The following is a 21,406-nucleotide window of genomic DNA, read 5'->3' as shown; positions in this document are numbered from 1 at the left end:
CTCCCTCCTCGCACTCCTGGGATTTTGGCCTCTGACTGCTCAGGGAAAGGAATCATGTTCCACCTCACTGCCCCATCTAGAGTGTACCTTTTTACTCTGTTTCTCACATGCCAGCCACATAAGAGATTGTTGTTTCAATTGCTTTATCGGCTCTTTATCCTTAAGCCTCTGTAGACTCAATTGTAGACTATACTCTAATGATGGCTGATGCATTTTATCTTACCACTCCGTGGCTAGAATGCAGTTAAACATTCCTCAAAGTGCACACAAGTGCCTTTAAGAGAGTGGAAAAGGAAGGGGTTGGGGGGAGCGCCTTACCTCAAAGCTCTAAGTGCACATTGTTCATTGCCAATGAAATCCAGATGTTCCTTAACAAACTCTGCTGTGTTGTCCCCCTCCCCTTCATAATATGGGATGGATTTTAAAACCTGCTTGAAAGGAAGGATAGGCTAGTTCCCTCAGCAAAGAAAAGATTATGCACCCATTACCATTTTACCAGTACACTAAATACACTCAAAAGGTCCTTGGCACCTTTCCCCCACCGCTACACAAAATAACCTCAAAACAGTTAAGTCCTTTAAGAATGAAACAGGCATTCTCATCTCTCCTCTATGTACAGTGGATGGCAGATAACTTTGTCCACTGTATAAGAATCACTATATGGAGCATGGACAGTAAAGGCCAATTCTAACAACCATTGAACTCAGTGGGAGTTTTCCCACTGACTCCAGTGGACGATAGATCAGGCCCATAATGCTTAACGAGATCAGAAACTCCTAAAACAAGGGAGGGTGGAATTCAGCTAGCTTAGAACTTCCCCATCCTTCATGAGAGGGAAGGGGAGACACGTATCTAGACAAAACTTGACTAAATTACCCTTCCTCTTTCCAATTAGGTGAACATCAAGCTATTTTAGAAATGTAGAACCTAAATATTGATTTAGGAGCCTACCGTAGGCAGCTGGTTTGAAAATCTTGGCCAGAGCATTTATGAAATACTATAATATGGTGGAAGAAAAGCTCTATCTAACAAAGCCAAATGCTGTATAATTAAGCCAAAGCCTATATAAGCCAAATCGTAACAGGCAGAGCTGTTAGTGCTGCCTATAGGTTGCCTGACACTTTCCATTATAAGATCCTGTATTCAGTTGCTTATACCTTTGCCAAACTTTAACCATTTGGGCTGAAATACATAATAAGCCAGTTACTGCCCATCTTAATTGATCCAACCCACACATGGAGAGTATGGGTCTTGGTCCCCATATAATGGCTGATCCAGGTGAGAAGCTGAGTCACCTCTAGCTAAGGGAATTACTATTTTAGCTCATATAGTCTCATGATTTTAGTTTGGAAAGCCCTGGGTTCAAACCTTGACTACAGCCCAAGTTGGGAGGGTTGTTATAAAAACTTCTCCATATTTGTTTGTAAAAAAAGGGCCTTTTGTTAATTCATGGGACATGGCCTAAGTAATCAGATTCTAGCAGTGGTTTCCAAATAATGACATGTTTTCCCCCAATTTCTCTTATCTGCACTGCACATTTGTTCTTGATAAGGATCAGTTTTATGGATTCTTGCACAATAAAAATCTTATGAGCATGACAGTCGACTCTGCCCTTATCCATCCTGAGCTCTAATCCTCTAGAGGGACATTTACACTGAATCAAGATAGCTACACGCTTTATTAGTAAGGCTTATAGTTGAATTAACTCAGTAAGTAAAATACATTAACTCGGTTTCTATGAGAAAAGTACTCCAGGGAAAGATCTGGACAACACTTCTACAGTTAATATCAACCAAAACATGGGGGACTGAATGGCCCAGGGGTCGTTCATGGGATTTATGAACTTTCAGACATCGGTTGCCAGTCTGAATCTTTTTATATATTTCCCAGCAGTTGGAAGTCCCCAGACACCAGCTGGTGCATGAGAAGCAAGAAGGGAAATCTACTATTCTGGTTTCAATCTCCTAGCTGGAAAACCGTGAATGGAAACGACTTGAGAACTTCTCCTACTGGCGCAGCTACCATTCCTACAAGACATCTGTGGTTTACCAATAAGAGACCAAAAAGTGCCAAGTGGGAACCAAAAGCCATAGTCACATCTTTTCAGTCATCCAGGGTCACTGGTATTGTCTTCTCTAAGTAGGAACACAGAGAGCTGCAGATGTCTACATACCTGAGAATGGTTGAGCCCGCCACAGGAAAAGGGAAGATCAGCAGAAAGCAAGAGCAAAATCCTAGTCAGACTTCAGGATGGTAAGAAGGAGCTGCCAAAGGTGGTGAGAAGAAGGAAGATGGGAAAGGAAAAATGGGTCAGTGGTTAGATCAGTAGCCTGTCACTTCAGAGTGCTTAATTCCCTGCTCCATCACTGACATCCTATGTGATCTTGGGGAAGTTACATAATCTCTTTGTGCCTCACTTCCTCATATATGAAATGGGGATTGCCCTGCCTCACAGAGAAGGTGTTGTGAGGATAACCATATTAAATATCATGAGGTGCTCAGACACTGTGATAACAGAGGCCAAAGAAGTGTCTTAGATAGACGATGACAGTGATGTTGCAAATTAGCTACTAAAAGGAACATTTGACAGGTGACCATTAAAGTTCCTGGCCAAGGCTAAGAATGAACTCCATACAGACGAGAGTTTTAAAAGAAAAACCCATACAGTAAATACATTTTTTTACATTAGTTGCACATTGTGCTAAGTAGGTATGTGCTGCAGTTTGGCACTGTACGTGTAACAAATGTCATATTGTAGTAATTTGCAATAGCTAGGTGCCCAAACGACATTGAAAGTTAATGGCTATTGGTGGCCCTAACGCTCATTTGGGCCTTTGAAAATCTCTCCCTTTATTACCAGTTACTGAAACGGGGCTTAACTCTGTTAGTGAAAATTAAAACCCTTGGTCTGTGGGTGGGTGGGGGAAAATAGTAAAAGAAATGTGATGCACCGTCTCCATCTTGGTTACACTACATTAAAATGTTTTTAATAAGATGATAAGGAGTGGTTTGAGTGTGTTGATTTGAATATGATTTAGTTTTATTATTATAAAATTGATTACTTGTATTGCACTAGTACTTAGGAGCCCCAGGCATGGACCTGGACTCCACTGTGCTACGTGCTGTACAAACACAAAACAAAGAGATAGTCCCTCCTTGCCACGGAGAGCTCACAATTTAAGTCCTGAGTCTTTAAGCATGCAGGTGAAAGTCTACTGTGTGGAGTACCCTTCTTTGCATTCTGCAATGAAGATTCCAGCTCCCCCAAATACTCCCACAGTAGAAATGAAACCAAGCAATACACACTTTAGAAGCATCCCTGATGGACAGTGTGTTGCCTGGGATATCCCAGAGGGAGCTCTATCAAGTTGCTGGGGTCTCCTCATGCTCCAAGATTGTGCAAGACAATGCTGCTGAGCCAAGACATGTGGAAGAACCATAATCTAACATGCTTCTGTATTGCCCCTGTGTAACTGATGTACATCACCAAGGGCAGGCGGATGAATTCTTTGGCTGTGTGAATCATGTTACTACACCCAATATTTTGTGGTGGCATAAATGCCTGACAGAACAGCAGCAGCGCACTGCCTCATGGATGGCTGGGTGTTAGGGGCAGTGAGGGTGCTAGGATGATAGTAGCACAATTCAGATGAAATACAGAGCTTAAAAGTGAGCCAGGCCGGAAGGAAAAGGCTGGGTTTCTGATGCATGAGCCTACTGTGCCAGCACAAAAGTAGCGGTCGGATGATTAATTGTGAAGAGCAACAGCCTTTTTCATTTCCTCTTTGCCTCTTGGCTAAGATCAACTGTATCAGTTTAATATCTGAGCCCTTCTGTAGCCAGAAGTTATACCCTATCCTTGCAGGGCCGTGGACTCCTATCTAGCTGTTCTTCATGATCTTACAAGAGGGCTCTCTCTCGGGGGTTGCTAAGAAGCAGCGACTGTTCCTACCTGATGTTATGGTCAGATGAGGAAAGAAATCATAGTGGGCAATTCTAAGATAGTGTTAATATTCAGTAATAGAACCTCACAGTATGCAAGGGGAAAGTCAATTAATATAGCAAGTACAATGAAGTTAATCACATTCTCTCCCTCTTAACATAGGAGGAGAGTTTGAGCACCTCACTCCAGTGATTTTTTTTCAAACAAGCTAGAGATGGAAAAAATATCTTAGGTCACCAAACACATCTCTTTGCCAGGGTGGAATTGCTCCTACATTATCATCAATCATGTGTCTTATTTGCATTTAGGTCCTGATCCAATTCCCACTGAAGCCAATTGAAAGACGTTGATTGATTTCCTTGGGAACTGGATACGTTCCTTTATTCCTTACACCTGTTAACTGCCATAGCGTGCTAAGAGGCTGTATCCAGAACTCCCTGTGGAATTCAAGGGGGGAGTTTTGCATTAATAAAAGCACAACAAAACAAACAGAGGGCAGTATACAGATCCAGGCCCAGATCCTCAGACGTCTTTAGGCTCCTAACTCCCTTGAAATCAATGGTACCTAAATAACTTTGAGAATGGGGCCCTAACTCCTTATTCCCTTCAACACTTTCCTATCACATGACTCTGCTTTCAAGCAGCACAGCAGGGTCCTCTGCGGTGCCATTTCTTCCAGAGCAGCAGCGTCCTTCCCCCTGCACTGCTCAGCTGTGGCACTCAGGTAATAACCATGATGGAAGACTATACGTGTGCCAGTGCAGTAGGCTAGCAAGTCACAAAAGCAGAAAGCACGTTGATTTCTGCTGGGCAGCCTTGGCCTAATTCTATTTTGATACAAATGTTCTAGCCTTCAAAATTATATATCGTTAATGGGTAAAAAAAGGACGGAGGGGTCTTAACTCATGTAGCAATTTTATCCACGTGAGTGGGCAGCACACACACTGACAGATCCAACCCGTGGTGGATCTTCTGCTTTGGCTGTAAAGCTTTCATCAATAGACAGCCGTTTAGTGATTCATATGGTATTATCTGGTGATAACAGGCTAGTGCCTAGAGAAGAAGTATTCACGTCTCCTTTAGCAATACTCAGCACCCTCCCTAGCAGACTCAGTAGAAAGGTTAAGGCAGTGGCGCTCAACCTTTCCAGACTACTGTACCCCTTTCAGGAGTCTGATTTGTCTTGCATACCCCAAGTTTCACCTCACTTACAAACTACTTACTTACAAAAATCACACATAAAATACAAAAGTGTCACAGCATAGTGTTAATGAAAAATGGCTTGCTTTCTCGTTTTTACCACATAATTATAAAATAAGTCAACTGGAATATACACATTGTACTTACATTTCAGTGTATAGTATATAAACCAGTATAAACAAGTCATTCTATGACATTTTAGTTTGTACTGACTTCACTAGGGCTTTTTATGTAGCCTGTTGTAAAACTAGGCAAATATCTAGATAAGTTGATGTACCCCCTGGAAGACCTCTCCGTACTCCTGGTTGAGAACCACTGGGCTAAGACACGTCTATGCTACAGCAGCACCACCATAACATAGATGCTTCCTACACTGACGGAAGGGGGTTTTCCACTGATGTAGCTAATCTTTCTCCCCAAGAGGTGGTAGCTAGGTCAACAGAAGAATTTCCCGTTGACTTAGCCATGTCTACACTGGGGGTTAGGTCGACCTAAGTATGATGCTCAGGGTATGAAAAGTTTCACAGCCCGGAGCAACATTGCCAGATCTACCTAATTTTTAAGCGCAGACCAGACATAAGTACTGAATGAGGCTTGTAGACTTGAGTGCCCTATTTGCATGACAAACAGCAATGGCTCTTTTACCTTGCTATAGAGTCTTCAAATGAAACAAGGTGCATTCTAAAAATTATGCTAACTCACACACTTCCATGGATATTTCCTGGCCCCACAGGCTCCCACAAAAAATAGTAAAGAAAATTCACATACAAAGTAAACTGTGCTAAGAACAACACAGTACGGCTGACTTAAAAACTGCCAGAAAATGTAGAGTTATCACTGCAACTTTAATTTAGCCCATCAAGTTTCATGTATATGGCTGATATTCTATTCCCTAAAGAGCCTCTAACTCACTGCATTGCCTTCCATCTTTGAGAAAGTGCATTATCTAGGACCTCTTTAGTTATGGTATAGTTCAAACATCTTGTTATTTTAATAATTTATTATGCGTTTGGGGTTTGGCTTAGTGTAAAGAGAAAATTGTCCCATGAGCGGGTTCTCTCATTAGCAATTTCTACTTGAATTCCAGAAGGAATATGGAATTACATTTGTGGCTAGAGTAACTGAGCTTTGGTAAAACAACTTACACTAAAAAAAAATGCCAGTATGATGAACTTGCTCAAGGAAGACTTCCTGAGTAGCATAAATACAGGTTGTATTGAAAAAATGTCATCTGCATAATAAACACATCATTTCCAGGCTATTATCAACATACAATATAAATGGTTGCACAGAGAATGACCCCAAGCTTTCAAATGCTTATGCATATTCTTAGCTTTGGCTGTGTGAGTAAAATTATAAGTGTTTAGAAGATCAGGGCCAATGTTTGCAGATGCTCTGGCCCTAAACAGGAGTCAATTTTGACCGGAAATATTCTCATAATTTAATAGTCTATTCGTTTTATATCATCAGACGCTTTCCATTAACTACCACATGTAAGAAGCTACTTTGGTATGAACTAAATTAAACCATTCCATTTGCATCTCCTTGCTTTGCTGAATAAATTAACATACATGGAGAACAAATGTGATTGGGATGAGAGGATTGTGCCCTCATTAAGGATTTTATCATTCAAAATCTTCCAAGATTTTGCACAAGTCACTTGTAGGCATCCACAGACCAAGTCTGGGGTGACAGGAGTGCGGAGTGGAAAGGGGACATGTACCCTTCACAACACATTTGTGATCTGAGGTCAATTGATTCAAATCTAAATAAGAAACTGACCCCAAATACAGCCAGAGAGGTTTGAACTGTGAATTAATTGAAAAAATTAGCCTTCAAATCTTCATACTAAACCTTTTTTTTTAATTATTATTATTTTTAAAAAGGCCTGCTGCTGCCATGGACCATCCTGGGGTGTTTAAAAAAAATTCATTCTTCCATTAAAGACTTAATGTCCACGTTTTCAAAAGTGGGGAGATTTGGTGCTCAGTATTATTGGGCCAGAGTAGCCTTTGAAATTAAAGGTAGGACACAGTGTAACCTAAGCAGCAATTTTCTAACAGTCTGCATTTGTTCTTTAAGGGATTTAAGGGATTCTTGCTTTCTCTTTCCTCACATTTCTTCTGTTCCAGTTTTTCCATTTGTGGATTGGTCCTAGGAATATATTGCAAAGGAAAGGTATTTCCAAAGAGGTGGCTTTTGTCTTTAGCCCCAGATGTACCAAGGTCAAGATCCTTCTAATCTCCTTCTTGTAAAGTGCTCCCCAGCTGAGGTTCCACCACTATAAACCTTCTAGCCTCAACTTCATGACTTACATTTATGATACCATCTTTATGCTGTATGTGTCTTGGAGCAGTGTGAATGGCTTGGCATTCCTTGCGGTAGATTGGAACATCCCCATCATGTGGGTAGGGAGGTGATGTGTTGCTACCTGCCTTTGTTGGTTAAGAGATGTACTGCACCAGCTTCACTTGCTGTCACATGGCCTCTACCTTTGCTCACATAATGTAGACTCTGAAATAATACTACTTGCCATCCTCCCCTCCAAAATGACGGTCGTGTGCAGTAAAATTTTAGATGCAGGCAATTTGAAACCTATGCGTGTCTAAAAATATTGCACTTGCAGTTTTACGTGGATAATCAATCTTTTGCTGGTGCAAATAACACTTGCAATTTATATGGCATTTAGTTCTCAAAATGCTTTTCAAACATTTTGTAATAAAGCCTCACAAAATCTCTGCTTGATGGGCATGTTACCCCCGTTTTATAGACAGGGAAAAGTTAACGCAAAGAACGCTCCACAGCAACTTTTTGAGTGGCCTCTGATTAGCGATATCATTTTTGCATATTCAGCTGTAGATATCTTGGGCATGATCAGCAGAGATGCCATGCATCCATCACTCCAACTGAGTTCAGGTGGAGTTGTCAATGCTCAGGGCTTATGAAAATCAGGTACAAGATGTCTCAAGTTAGCCCTCCCCCCAACGAAGACAACCAACACCAGTGATTGTCTATGACAGGGGTGGCCAACCTGAGCTGGAGAAGGAGCCAGAATTTACCAATGTACATTGCCAGAGAGCCATAGTAATACCTCAGCAGCCCCCCATCAGCTCCCGCCCCCACTCCCAGCGCCTCCGGCCCACTGTCAGCTCTGCAGATCAGCGCCTCCCTCTCTCTCCCGATCAGCTGTTTCGTGGCATGCAGGAGGCCCTGGGGGAGAGGGAGAGGAGTGAGGGCACAGCAGGAAGGGGTGGAATGGGGGCAGGACCTGTGGCAGAGCCAGGGGTTGAGCAGTGAGCACTCCCGGCACATTGGAAAGTTGGCGCCTATAGCTCCAGTCCTGGAGTCGGTGCCTATGCAAGGAGCCTCATATTAACTTCTGAAGAGCCACATGTGGCTCCGGAGCCACAGGTTGGCCACCCCCGTCTCTGATCATTTTGAGCTAATACATAACCACAAAGCCACCCATCTAGTGTCCACACTCACATGTCTTCTTAAGAAAAGGAGTACTTGTGGCACCTTAGAGTGCTGACGAAGTGAGCTGTAGCTCACAAAAGCTTATGCTCAAATAAATTTGTTAGTCTCTAAGGTGCCACAAGTCCTCCTGTTCTTTTTGCGGATACAGACTAACACAGCTGCTACTCTGAAACCTGTTGTCTTCTTAAACCATTCTTCAGTTAAACCAGGATGGTGTAAGACTGTAAGTGGTAGGGGGAGAAAGCCGACTTATTCTAGCTCGGTGTAGCATCTTGCATGCTTTTGGGGGCTCTATAAAATAAACTGTATTTAGATAATTACCACCTCACAAGTGCAAAAAGCTTGCACTAGTGCAAACACAGAGATTACTTTTGAAAGTGCATGCAGATGCTGCAGTGATAGGTGGCAGTATAAAACCCCCAGATAGAAAGGCCCAGATGTTATGTTCCATCTGCATCCAGACCCTTTTTCAAATGCACCCGAGTTTGGGGTGCACGTGGGATGCTTTACTACTCCCGCAAATGCAGACATTGTGGCCTCACCGCCCTGTTAAGCGAACACACCGCCCGTTCCAGCTCAGGCCTTAAAAACAGATTTAAAAAAATCTTCAAGAGGCTCGTTCCTAGGATTTCTGGGGCGACGGGGGGGGCGCGGAAGGGGGGAATTGGTTATTTGCTTCTGGGGCTGCCCTGTTTCCCCTGAGTCAAGAGAGGAAGCAAAGAAGCTTGCAGTGTGGCTACTACACGTGACTTGCAAGTTGCATCCCCACTGCTGGTGCGAGCAAGCTCGGCGGCGCTTCCTCCCCCCCACCCCGCCACACGCGCAGTGCAAGGGGCACCGCGCAGCACCCGGGGCAGCGCGTGCAGAGCCCGGGAGCGGCTCGCGCCAGCTCGGCTGCAGCAGGGCTCGGGCAGCCGCCGCCGTTGCGTCCCTCTTCCCTCCCCCCTTCCTATTGCACATTCTCTCCTGGCGGCGGCGCCCCACTTTGCAGCAGCCCCACCAGCACCCGGGAGCAGGCGGAGGAGGAGGAACATGGCGACAGGGAGCAGCTGTGGGGAGCTGAGGCTCCCCTGCCTGGCAGCCCTGCTGCTGCTTGCATGGAGCCCCTATCCGGCTGCCGCCAGGACGCTGCTGCTGCACGGGGGGGCTGCACCCCGGCCTCAGGATCTGGGCTTCGCGCTGCTGCAAGGAGAAGCGCTGAGCCTGGGTGACAGAGGGACGGGCAGGGCAGGCGAGAGGCTTCAGCCGCGGGGGAAGAGGAGCGCTGCGGAGCAGCAGCCAGAGCTCATTAAGGTGTATGGGCAGGTGAGTAACTTGGCAACAGCCTGCGACTCCCCAGCTGCCCGTTTGCCTTGCAGTGGTCCCCTTGCAGGACCCCAGGGTGCAGGCGTTTCCTGCCACGGAACCCCCCCATTGTGAAAGGGGGAGCATCGCGTGCAATTAGGGGCAGGTTGTTGTGTGCACGCCTTGCAACCCCAGCTTCCCGTGGCACTCGTTCCTTGTATCACGTTTCCCCTCCAATTGCAAAGGGGCTGCTAGGAGCGCTGTGGCTCTGTGCAGTGCTCCCCTTATATAGGGGGTTGTTGAAAGCAATGCATGCGGTCATTCTCCCCCACTCCTCCCGCTCAGGCCTTGGCACGCACCGTAAATATGACCGGAGCACCTTGCATCTATGGTCTCTCACCTGTCCAACGCCCCCAAAGCACCAGACCCTCCGTGCACATTCCTGGAGCTCTCCCCCATTTTTTCAGGAAAGGTGGCCCAGGTCCCGCACAGGTCCCGTTAGAGCCAAGTGGCGTGAGTCGTTGCTCCCTGGTTGGAGAACTCAGAAGTGTTTATTTTAATATTTGGTAGTTAAAATCAAACCGAGCAGAAGGGAGCATTGCATCATTCCAGTGCAAGGGAGTAAATACTGTTCTGCTTAGAACTGACTAATATTAAAATTGCCCTGCATGCACCCCCTTATCAAATAATTTAAATTGCAACTCTGAACCGTTTTACTTGGGGTGGCTCTGGATGCTGCGACAGGAAGGGTAAATTGTCCTCTTCCATACAAAGGTTAGGTTATCTTGTAAAGTGCAAGTGGTTTTCTCAGTTAGCCTGTCATCTTATCAAGTAATCAAACTTCCTCTTGAGGACCTTCCCCCCCTCCCCACGATAGTGCTAATAAAACAATAGGCTTGGTACATAAATTCAGGGAGATCTGTGGTAGGGTTGTGGTATTGACATGCCAAGGTGACATTGTATGGCCCACATGTAAACAAATCAATTAAAAAAATCAAATTTCAGACTGAAAATTGTAAGTAGTTTGAAATCAACTGCACAGGCTCTGTTCTGACACTTGGTGCTGTGCAAATGACTTTCATTCCCGCTAAAGTGGTGTCCAGTCCCATTTTGTATATTAAACGTTCACCTTTTGCCTCGAGCAGAAAGGCGTGGCTGGTCTTTCCTGTAGATGGGACATGGGCAGGTAGTTACAGGTTGAAAGTTTGGGTGCTGAAAGTTACTCAGCCTAGTAGGTGTCCTGAAATGACAGTTTTGAGAAACTGGTGACAGATTTTGGAGACAGAAATTCCTCCCCCTGCAGCTTGTAGCCCACAACACGCCAACTCCTTTGCTGGCATGAAGTGCATTAGATTAGAGATTGCTTTAGTCACATGTAGCAGTAGAACTTGAAAGACAACCTTTTGATTTTAGCCATCTAAACGTTAGCAACAGATAAATACACGAGACCATGCCCCTCTAAAAGAGGGTAGCATCCCCTGTAGAATGATCTTCCTAGAACAAGGTAGGTCCCTTCTCTGGGAATGACTAAGGGTAAAGAGGAGATTTCATGGAAAAAATCACTCACTTTGCTTATGTAACTATAAATGCACATCTTAATGGGGTAGAGGCATTTTATTTAGACTGAACATAATACAAAGCACAGCTAAAACGTATGTAGCTGAGTGATTTGCACTTAGTACTTAACTTATCATCCCACCCTTCTGCCATAAAAGAAATCGCATCCCAAAGCTGTATTTTATATGCGTCTTTCTGAAGCCACCATGCAATGGATTCAGGATCTACCTTCCATCAACCCTGGGGGCGGCGGGGGAAGAGAGAGGAGAGAGAAAAGGAGCTTGTTTCTGAATAGTGTTCAGAGAAAGTGGTGTGGAGATCAGAGAGTAGAAGTGTTTCACTGTAGTCTCCTTGCTCCAGTTTTGATACGGAACAATTTTCTCTGCATTTGACAACAGATGGCAGAAACTCTTTTTGAGAATTGCAGGGGGTCACTTTAAGCAGGGACAGGAAAGGAGTGTTGTAATGCAGCTTGCTTGGTGTCTGCTAGAGGCAGCCCTGAAGTTAACATAGCAGCTTGTCCAATTTACAGAAGGCCTCACTACATTAAGTTATTCAAGCGATGGCCTTTACTTGAACTTGGTTCTGAACCCCGCGTTAGCTCAAGGCTGCTCAGGGGAAGTGTAACGCGCCATCATTGAGCAATGTATTGCTTCATGCTTCAGTCTGGGTTTTGCCATATAAAGAAGTCTAGTTTCCCCACACATTCTGACACTTAATGCCATTTCAGTTCATCACATCTTACAGATTTTTTTGCTGATATCCTGAAGGGAGAATCCGGCAAAGAAGGAAGATGTGGAATGGGATCTACTGATCCATCCCATTTGAAATAGAGGATATAGACTCTTTGGCACAGTAAGAGCTGCTTTAATGTAAAAGCAGGAAAAGAGCAGGTTAGGGAAAGGCTGCTCTGAGGTCATTTCTCCGAACGCCTGGAGAGAGCAGTTCCTACACATCTGACACAATGCTTGTTGCCTTCCCTGACACTTACTGAATTTGAGAGAGCATAATGAGGTCATTTGCGGAGAACCTGACACTCACTCTCGCTTTTGGTACCACTGTTCTATCAGTTCCCACTCAGCCTCCAGTGGCTTTCATTCAACCCTCCTGAACAGCTCAGGTGGAAAGTTTTGGCAGCAGTCTGCAACATCAGAGATTGAATAAAACCGACCACAGTAAATTCCATTACCAACCAGGACAAATAGGAAGCAGTAGGAGTTAAACATCAAAGTTCCACTGTATTTGGCCTTTTCTTGTTGCCTTTAATTTTCAAAGAGCGCTTTCCCTGGAGAACTGAGTCACTCTTCCTAACAGCACGATACACTGTTTTGAGGCTTGAGTTTTAACCTCTTGTCCTTCCACTGCTGCAGAACAGGCTATGAGAAATCTAAGGCCCAGGTTCCAGATATCAGAGGGAGAATGTCAGCTTGAAACTTCATTGCAGAAAGAAGTTTCCGGTACAATCTTTTAGTTTCAACTATGGCATTTGTTCTTTTTTGAAGTGTTCTGTCCCCTGTTACTTACCCAAACGGAGGAAATGACGAGCTTAGTGATTAGGCAAGGGACATTCTAGAACTGGCTACCCCTGAAGTACTGTCAAATGCACCAACTTAAAGGAATACCTCTCCTTTCGTCACAGGTGTTTCTCGTAACAATAGTAGGAAAAGATTCAGACAGAAAGGCAATTTTAAAAAGGGTCAGCATCAGCTTTAGACTCCAGTTGAGTGAAATACCTTGGATTGATCAGTCCAAGACTGCTACGGTAAGCAAGACAAAGGAAACATACTGCCCAGCCTCTATTCACAGTACCTTCTGACAGCTGCATATCTGGCAAAATCTCATGGAGGTCCCATCCAACAATAAGGTCTTGCTAAGAGTTTGCTTGTCCATTGGTTCCTTTTGACTTGAACAAAAGCAGATAGGCAGCATGATTTTGGGGGGATACATTGACTAAAAGCCCAATGTGACAAACACACAATTTGGGGCCTTTGCTAGTGGTCACGTCAGCTCTCATATGCCCATTTTGTTTCTCCAATAAGAAGTCCAGCTCTGCGTGTCCCCCTCCCCCCTCTCCAAATAGGAGGTAGAGAACCTGAACCAAAATGCAATACTAAGCACTTCTCAGCTCCTCAGGGATCTTTACAAACCTAATCCTGGCTCTGCAAAATCTTGGACAAATCGCTAATCCTTTGATTTTCCCCCCATCTGTAGCTGGGGGTTAGTACTTCCTATCTCAAATGGAATGCTGCAGTTAAGTAGAGTCCCTGGCTCCTAGTTGTGTGTCTGGGGATCATCAGGGAGCCAGAGACAGGAAAGGAAAGATCTAAAGCTGGGAGGCTCTATGAGACCAGGGTATAGCTTACCTAGCGCTAGGTGCTTTAAGATCATTCCCTGTTCCAGAGAGCCGACAAGATGGGTGGGAAGGATTGGAAACTTTCCCTCTCAGCTGTCACTTGGCTTAATGTGCAAGCTTAAGGAGTTATAACATTCCTTTTCTCTCCCACTGCATTAAGCGGCAGTTCCCTGGATGGTTTCCGGGAGCCAGTTTTCTGAAGCACTGAGCACCTATAACTTGAGCTTAACTCAGTAGGAGCTGCAGGTGCTCAGCGCCTCTGGAAGTCAGGCCCTGCATCAGAGATGTACGACGTATTTAACATAGCGCTGTGCTCCAGGTAAGATTATCGGGAGCCTTCTGTCTTCCCTTTGCGCCCCTTTTCTCCATCTGGCTCTTGCTTATTCTAAGGCATCAGCTGCTGTGTTTCAGCCTTGCAAGCTGCGAACTAGACTCAGGAGACTCGGTTTCAAGATAAGAGTGGTTTTTGCTCATGGGCGCAATTGAGACCAATCAACACAGCGCAACCCGGGGTTCCATCCAGAGCTCCATGCAGCCTGGCTAGACCTGCCTACAGTTCTGAAGGCTGCTCTTTTTACACCTGCACTGCTGGGGGTGCATCAGCAACTTGGTTGCCTCTGGATAGCCCCTTCCCTGCTGAAGGCATCATCAGGTGGTTGGACCCAAGACATTAGTTGTTGTTAACCTGCCCGCAGCTGCTCCTTTCCTGTCTAACAGTTCCAGTGCTTTTAACTCTGTGCTTCCTTACAACAATATCACCCGTACACCCAGAGAATTCTGAGAGAGCCATTCACAGCCTGCTGTCACAGATCTCTGTTGGCGTCCAGAGCACATTTCAGCCACCTGAAAAACTTCCTGGGACACCCCAGATGTGTCCCCCTTAGGAATAAGGGGAATTCCATTCCTAGCGTGTATTATTGTGTATGCAAAGGGGAGAACAGAGATCCCCACCGTCATTGCATGGCTTACCTCTTCTCTGGACTAGCTTTCCTCCACCACCGTGGAATTCAATATCTGAATCCGCTTTGTGCCGTAGCCAGCTTGGAAGAGGAACCGATGAACCAGCACAAGCGAGATCTCTGACTGTCTCCCAACTCTGATGGAAACAAAGGAAATGGGCACGTTAAGGAGTGGAATTTCTACAGCCTTGTTCCTAGTTTAAAGCGATGAAGCTGTGTGTAAGAATTCGACCCTTCTTTGTCCACACACAGACCTCGTCTAGGCCTCGTCTCCTGCCTCAGTTTTTGCAGCCTCCTCCGCGCTGGCTTCTGACACCCATGCCATCCTCCCCACTCCAGTTCAGACAAACTAGAGCAGTTAAAAGTCTTGCTCATTGACCCCACGTTAAACCCCTTTTGAAACCAGCCACTGACTTTCTCCACCACATCAAATTAAGACTCTTGCTGTTGCTGTCATGGCCCTGTGTAATTCTGCCCCTTAAAGACTACTTTTCTACATCTCTCATGTTAGTGCTCCAGCCCTCTTCACTCTGCCAATAACAGCAGCCTCTATTCCCACTCAAGGGCTATGCATGGAGCATCATCCCCAAAGGGGTCTGCAAAGCCCTTTAGCATTTACGTTAAACAAAAGAAATGTCATTAATAAACTGTAGGCCTATCGTCACCTCAGTAACCTTTCCTCTTAATGCATGTTCTTTGGGGGCAGAGACTGTCTCGTCCTTGTATTTGCATAACACCTACTGCACTGAGCCCTACTGCAACCTACATTATATTACAATGTAGTAGGTCCCTACAATGAAACTCAGTCTGGGTCTTCAAGGTGTTAATTTGCCAAGGCTGGTGAGAAAAATCATTTGAGTCCCCCTGCACCCCACATCCAATAAATAAAATAATATCCAGCTGGCTTTTTAAAGAGTATTTTTAGCTGGGTTATGTAGCACACACGCCCATTGCAAAGCACTGTCAGAAATATCAGATTGATAGGTTTCATCGGGGGGGGGGGGAGAGAAGAACAGAGATAAAGTAACCAGCTGAATTGCAGCATGGCCTTCAGCAACAGAGCTAAGGTTAGATTTTAGGAGTCCCCGGCTGATACTCCATGCTCAATTTGCTTCACTGTATTTTGTTTTGTTTTGTTTTCAACTTGATCACATTTGAGGATTGCCAGATCACATTTTGTTAATTTGTTTAAGGGGCAAATAACCCAGTAGCTGTGGGAACAACCTTTTCTGGGGACTGATCTGATTGTGAGAGGGAGGAGGGGGAGAGAGGAGATTTGGTGATGTGGACAGAGAACATTCTATTTTTGAAGAGTATAGAAATCTGCTTGGCAGGGCAAATTCCATCTTATGTGAATGCAGAAATCAATTTCACTACATTTGAAATGAACCATACTTAATTTTGACCTAATTTGCCAGCCCATCAATAATTGTCCTTCCAAGAACAGAGTTTAACCTTCTAGCATCCAGCTTTTATGCTGTGTGTTTGTTGGTGTCTAATACAAATAATAATTAAACAACCCTTGAGCATTAGGTAGCCAGTCTGTCTGGATTGTCAAAGTAACTTTTGTATGGTTCAGACAAGCTTACTTGTAGCAGTACAGAAAATTAGCCAAAAGCTCCATTTTCTCATTCATTTCCAAAAATCATAGCAGTACCCAGCTGATATAAATCAGTTAGTTAACAAAAGCTTCCAGTATCATTCCCCACACACCCTGCATACAGATGGTACAATAAAGGCACAAAAGTGAAGTGATTTACGTAAGGGCACATAAGAATGGGTACTCTGGATCAGACCCATGGGCTATCTAGCACAGTATCTTGTCTCCGACAGTAGCCAGTACCAGAGCTTCATGGGGAGTGTACAGAACAGGGCAATTCTGTAGATATCTATCCCTATCTTCCCCTCCTGGCTGCAGGCGGTTTAGGGTCACCCCAAGTATAGGGTTACATCCCTGACCATCTTGGCTAATAGCCATTGATGGACCTATCCTCCATGAACTTGTTTAGTTCTTTTTTGAATCCAGTTACATTTTTGGCCCTCAACATTCCATGGCAACGATTTCCACGGGTTAATTGTGCATTGTGTGAAGAAGCACTTCTTGCTTGTTTTAAACTTGCTGCCTGTTAACTTCATGATGTGATCCCTGATTTACATAAGTACGGCCATACTGGGTCAGACCAAAGTTCCATCCAGCCCAGTATCCTGTCTGCCGACAGTGGCCCAGAGGGAGTGAACCTAACAGGTAATGATCTAGTGATCTTTCTCCTGCCATCCATCTCCACCCTTTGACAAACAGAGGCTAGGGACACCATTCCTTACCCCATCCTGTCTAATAGCCATTAATGGACTTATTAACCTCCATGAATTTATCTAGTTCTCTTTTAAACCCTGTCATAGTCCTAGCCTTCACAACCTCCTCAGCAAGGAGTTCCACAGGTTGACTGTGCACTGAGTGAAGAACCACTTCCTTTTATTTGTTTAAACCTGCTGCCCATTAAGCATTTTGCAAAAGGGAAAATAATAAATAGGGTAAATAGCACTCAGGAGACCAGGGGCAAAGACAGGACTGCAACCCAAGTCTTAAGTCCTAGTCCACAGATTTATCCACTGGACAACACTGCCTCTTATAAACTTGACCATACCATTGCAGCTAACGCTATGACAGAATGTAAATGCAGAAAGTTCTCACCAGTAGGATTTTGGTGGAAAGAGGTGGCCTTATCTCTGTCTCTGATGCTTGCTTTATACTGAAACTTGGCAGGCGAGATGTTTACCTGGGAACATGTTCGGTCACAGTGTTTCTACTGTTCCAGTTAAAGCAGGTGGGGAGAAGTATTCAAGGTTTCATTGTATTTTTGTTATGCAACAGCAGGTTTCAGCGTTTATCGTTTGGCTGGCATTTGGGCAAATTCTGCTCTTATTTATACTGGGGTAAGTCAGCAGTAATGCTGGTGCAATCATTGGCGTTACTCTAGCTGCACAGTTTGACCCTGTGTCCTTCAGCCAGAGCCCTTAGTAAAACATTTAGCTACAATTTTAACAGAGAGGTCACAACCCCCTAGTGTGGTGGGTGTTACATCTAATGCTTTCTGTGGAGCCATCTCTAGAATACACTGACCTCAGCAGAGCCTTAACTTTCCCTGCTCCCATAACTGAAGCCCCCTTATATTCCCTGGGGTTGCACCAACTTCCTCTCTGCTCCTGGAGACTCCACTCTTGCTGAGTAATTGAGGGCCTCCGGAACATTGCTTCAATTTCTGGGAGCTGAACTCCAACAGGGTGCTGCTCCCATCTCTCTAAGCTGAGGACCCAGAGGACCCTAACCTTTGTAAAAGCCCAATGTTTCAGAGGTCCATACACCTTAAAAAGGGGTTGGTAGAGAAGATTTCTTGACAGCAGAGATGTTAGGAGCAAGGAGAAAACATGACTTCACTGTAAAAAGGATTAGGCTAGCCTGATAGTTCTTTGAAATGAATCATCCATGTTTCATATCCAGGCACATGAGTGTTTTCAACCCAAGTGCCACAAGAAATGATGCACACTGGAAGGGATAGAAAGAGATGCTTGGAAGCAAAGCGGAAGGTACCATGATGGAGGTGATGAGGAATGTGACATGCACAGACACTAGCATGGAGACGACTCACTCCATCTTAATGCATCCGCTGTGCCAAGATGCTGCAGAACTCTCAGGAGTGAGCAGGAGGAAGAGGGGGTGTGGTATTTACCTACCAGACTTAATGCAGGACTTGCATTAAAGGACAAGTAGAAGACGGTTAGGATGGCCTTGCCTTAAAGCCCCATTGCTTTTGTCAATACAAGTCATAGCAGTTTCCCTTCTGACCCACTAGAGAGTAGCACACAAGGAAATTGCACAACTTTCTCAGAAGGCTGTTCGAAGGTCTCATAACTAAGCTTTTTAAAGCATTAACATGTTTTCTACAAGGTTTTCTCTTGGGATTCTTTCTTCACCAATCAAGTTTGAGATATCTTGGGTAACTGCTTAAATATTTGAGGAGGAGCATAGTAGAGTGAATATTCCCGTTACGATGTTGTGAGTATTTTTAAAGGGACATAGAAATCTTGTCAGTGGACAGCTGGAAGTCTAGTCAGTTTCAGATACTGCACTTGCCCTGCCTAAAACCACAGTCTGCTTGAGTGTTTCTCGCCTGCTGTTGGCCTATAAAAGGTCCACAGAGATGGGAAACAAGGAGAGGACTCTACAACAGTGTTGCCAAATGACTTAAACTGAACAGAATTTTTTTTTTTTTTTAATCTGAGACACCTTTTGGAAGAGATCCATACAAGGAAGGGAGAAGATGATCAAGTACTTAGATGCACATTTGTGCAGTGCCGATTGTCTGAAGTGCATAGCAGCAACCTCCAAGTATTTCTCTTTCAGAATTTTCATTAATAAAGTTGGTTGGGGGAGGGAAGCGGGGAGCCCATGCTGTTGTTGGAGTCATAGTCAGACTGCTGATTCATAGCAAAATGAATTCACTGATGCAGATGACTGAGCCCATTAAGAATAGTTTTAATGGCAGGTATTTGGCCACCACTACATTTGTATGTTTTTAAGTATTATGCTTTGTAATTTTTTTAAATTAAGTTACTGTCTCAGTTATGGCCTGGAGAAACTCTATAGCATTAGGAGAGGGGGCACAATCTATTGAGTCCTGCTGCTGAGATCCTTAGCAAAGGGGCCAGTCAGTGTCAGCTGTGGTGGGGACACTTGCCCTCAAATTAGATTAAGTTCATCAGTTTATTTCAGAACAGCACCTGTTTAATTAGATGAGTGCAAACCCCCATACTGGGCACACTGGTTCAGCCTGCCTAGCATCCACAGAAAATGGCACTCATTTAACATAAGTATAAAAATGATAGTTTAGTTAAATAGGTACAACTGTGTGTGCAGAGCAGCCTCACAACAGCTACACAGCCTGGTAGTAACTTTTAAGGGTATAAAATGTGTTTAAACAGCAGTATTTTTGTAGTTGTTGGAAGTACTAAAATATGAAGTTGAGGGTGGTTGAATCCCTGCAAACCTTATCCCCTCTCCCACTGCTGCAAACCTTCTCCCCTCTTCTCTCCTGAGCCATTCTACAGGTCAAGCTAAATAGATCAGAAACTAGCTTTGCTCATCTGGGTAGATATCTGTATTAGAATGGGAGTACTTGTGGCACCTTAGAGACTAACAAATTTATTTGAGCATATGCTTTCGTGAGCTACAGCTCACTTCATTGGATGCATTTGCTACTCTGAAACCTGCATTAGAATGCTGGGTGTCAGAGAATATTACCCCTTTCTCAGAAGAAAGCAAAATGCGGGAGCAGTAAAGATGCCTAGTGGCTGTTTCCCCAGGCTATTCTGTTGGTCTAGATTAGCAATTACCTGCTTGTAAACCTGCATAGGACAGTGCTTGTAGATGGAGCTGCTGGGGTGGACATCTTGTTGCTTCAGCTAAGCAGTGGTTCCAGTAAAGAGAAAATACTTAAATACAAAAAAAAAAAAAAAACACACACCAAAACACTGGAAGAGACCCAGTAGCAAAATGCTGAACTACAAATTCAGGAAAATCTTCACTGCATTTTGACTTGATTTTTCCCTTCTGAACTTTTCAGTAGCTTCTGTATTAGCAGGACAATAATTAGAATTTCATGCAGATTTCGTACCTACTTAATCACTTGGCAAAGACCAAAACACATCTCCATTAAGTGGGACTGATGCAAATACTGTCTCAATTAAACAGCAGACTTTGCCATTCCCTCTCATTAGACTAAATCAGTTCCTGGGGAGATTTTCCCCAGTTAAGCAGGGCACTGTGCACTCTGGCATGTGGAGAGTTGCCAAGATTTAAAAGGTTTTTAAGGAAGACACCCAGGACCAGGAGAGTTAGATTGTTAGGTTCTAGGATAACATAAACCTTCCTTTACAGTTCACTTTTCATAAAGCATTCAGACGTTACCAACCTGGGACATAACTTAGACCAGCAAACCAAAGAAACAAGGCTTAGGGTCCCATTACTAATCCCCACAGCCATTCAGTTCCTAGTAGTTCCCCCCCCAGGATCATAAGACTGTACAGCAGCAGATTGTAGTCTCTTCAGGGAGGATCAGAGGACTTGGAGGAATGAAAGGAGAGACAGAGAGAATTCCTAATTCTGGGTCAGCGCTACACAGAAAACTCACAGGAAGCTTGAGAATGAAAAAGGGAAAGCCCTTTTGCTGGATTCCCTACCTAATAGCTCAAAGAGCCTACATACTAACTAACCCTCTAAGACTCTTACTACCCTGCTCAGCTGTATGATCCTTCTAAAATACAAAAAAACAACAACTTTGTTGAGTAGCAGTTCAGCCTTTATATAAAGACTCAACCTTAAATAGGCTTGTTAAAGGTAACAGGATCACCTGAGGGCTGACTGGCTGATGTTAGTAATAAAACTCAGCTGTCTTCCTTCTCCTCCCAAACACAGTCCCCCATCCCACTCCATTCCTCAGGAGTTTGGCCTAGAGCCTAAGGGATTTAGGCACCTAACTTCCATAAGTGTCCTGGGCAAGGTATATGACCTAGCAACATTTGAAAGAACCAAGGAAGTTTGTTCCTGTGTGTACAGCAGTGTGAGATGTTGCGCCC

The 21,406-nt window shown here is 44.4% G+C and overlaps 1 protein-coding gene and 1 long non-coding RNA gene across 5 annotated transcripts in view; one reads left to right on the top strand and one right to left on the bottom strand.

Annotated features, from left to right (window-relative positions):
* Window positions 1–325: 325 nt before the first annotated feature.
* On the bottom strand, window positions 326–21,079 carry LOC122457191. 2 transcript variants are annotated; one of them, XR_006276596.1, is made up of 4 exons: window positions 20,743–21,079; window positions 20,165–20,263; window positions 14,784–14,910; window positions 326–428 (listed from the first exon to the last, which is right to left on the bottom strand). It is a non-coding gene; the product is annotated as an uncharacterized LOC122457191 (long non-coding RNA). The 2 variants fall into 2 exon arrangements; XR_006276595.1 differs by lacking the exon at window positions 326–428 and adding an exon at window positions 12,632–13,553.
* SORL1 (sortilin related receptor 1) overlaps window positions 9,368–21,406 on the top strand; it is a 101,357-nt gene continuing 89,318 nt past the window's right edge. Inside the window, exon 1 of one of the 3 annotated variants that reach the window (XM_038380420.2) lies at window positions 9,368–9,925. In XM_038380420.2, coding sequence (XP_038236348.1) covers window positions 9,653–9,925 — 273 coding nt within the window. In that variant the 5' untranslated portion in view covers window positions 9,368–9,652. The remainder of the gene's footprint in view (window positions 9,926–21,406) is intronic. The other 2 variants (XM_038380421.2, XM_043500806.1) reach the window with 2 other exon arrangements.

This window comes from Dermochelys coriacea, chromosome 22 (genome assembly GCF_009764565.3).
Source record: "Dermochelys coriacea isolate rDerCor1 chromosome 22, rDerCor1.pri.v4, whole genome shotgun sequence".
Taxonomy (NCBI): domain Eukaryota; kingdom Metazoa; phylum Chordata; order Testudines; family Dermochelyidae; genus Dermochelys; species Dermochelys coriacea.
Note: the sequence above shows the minus strand (reverse complement) of the source record. Positions and strands in the feature narration are given on the sequence as shown.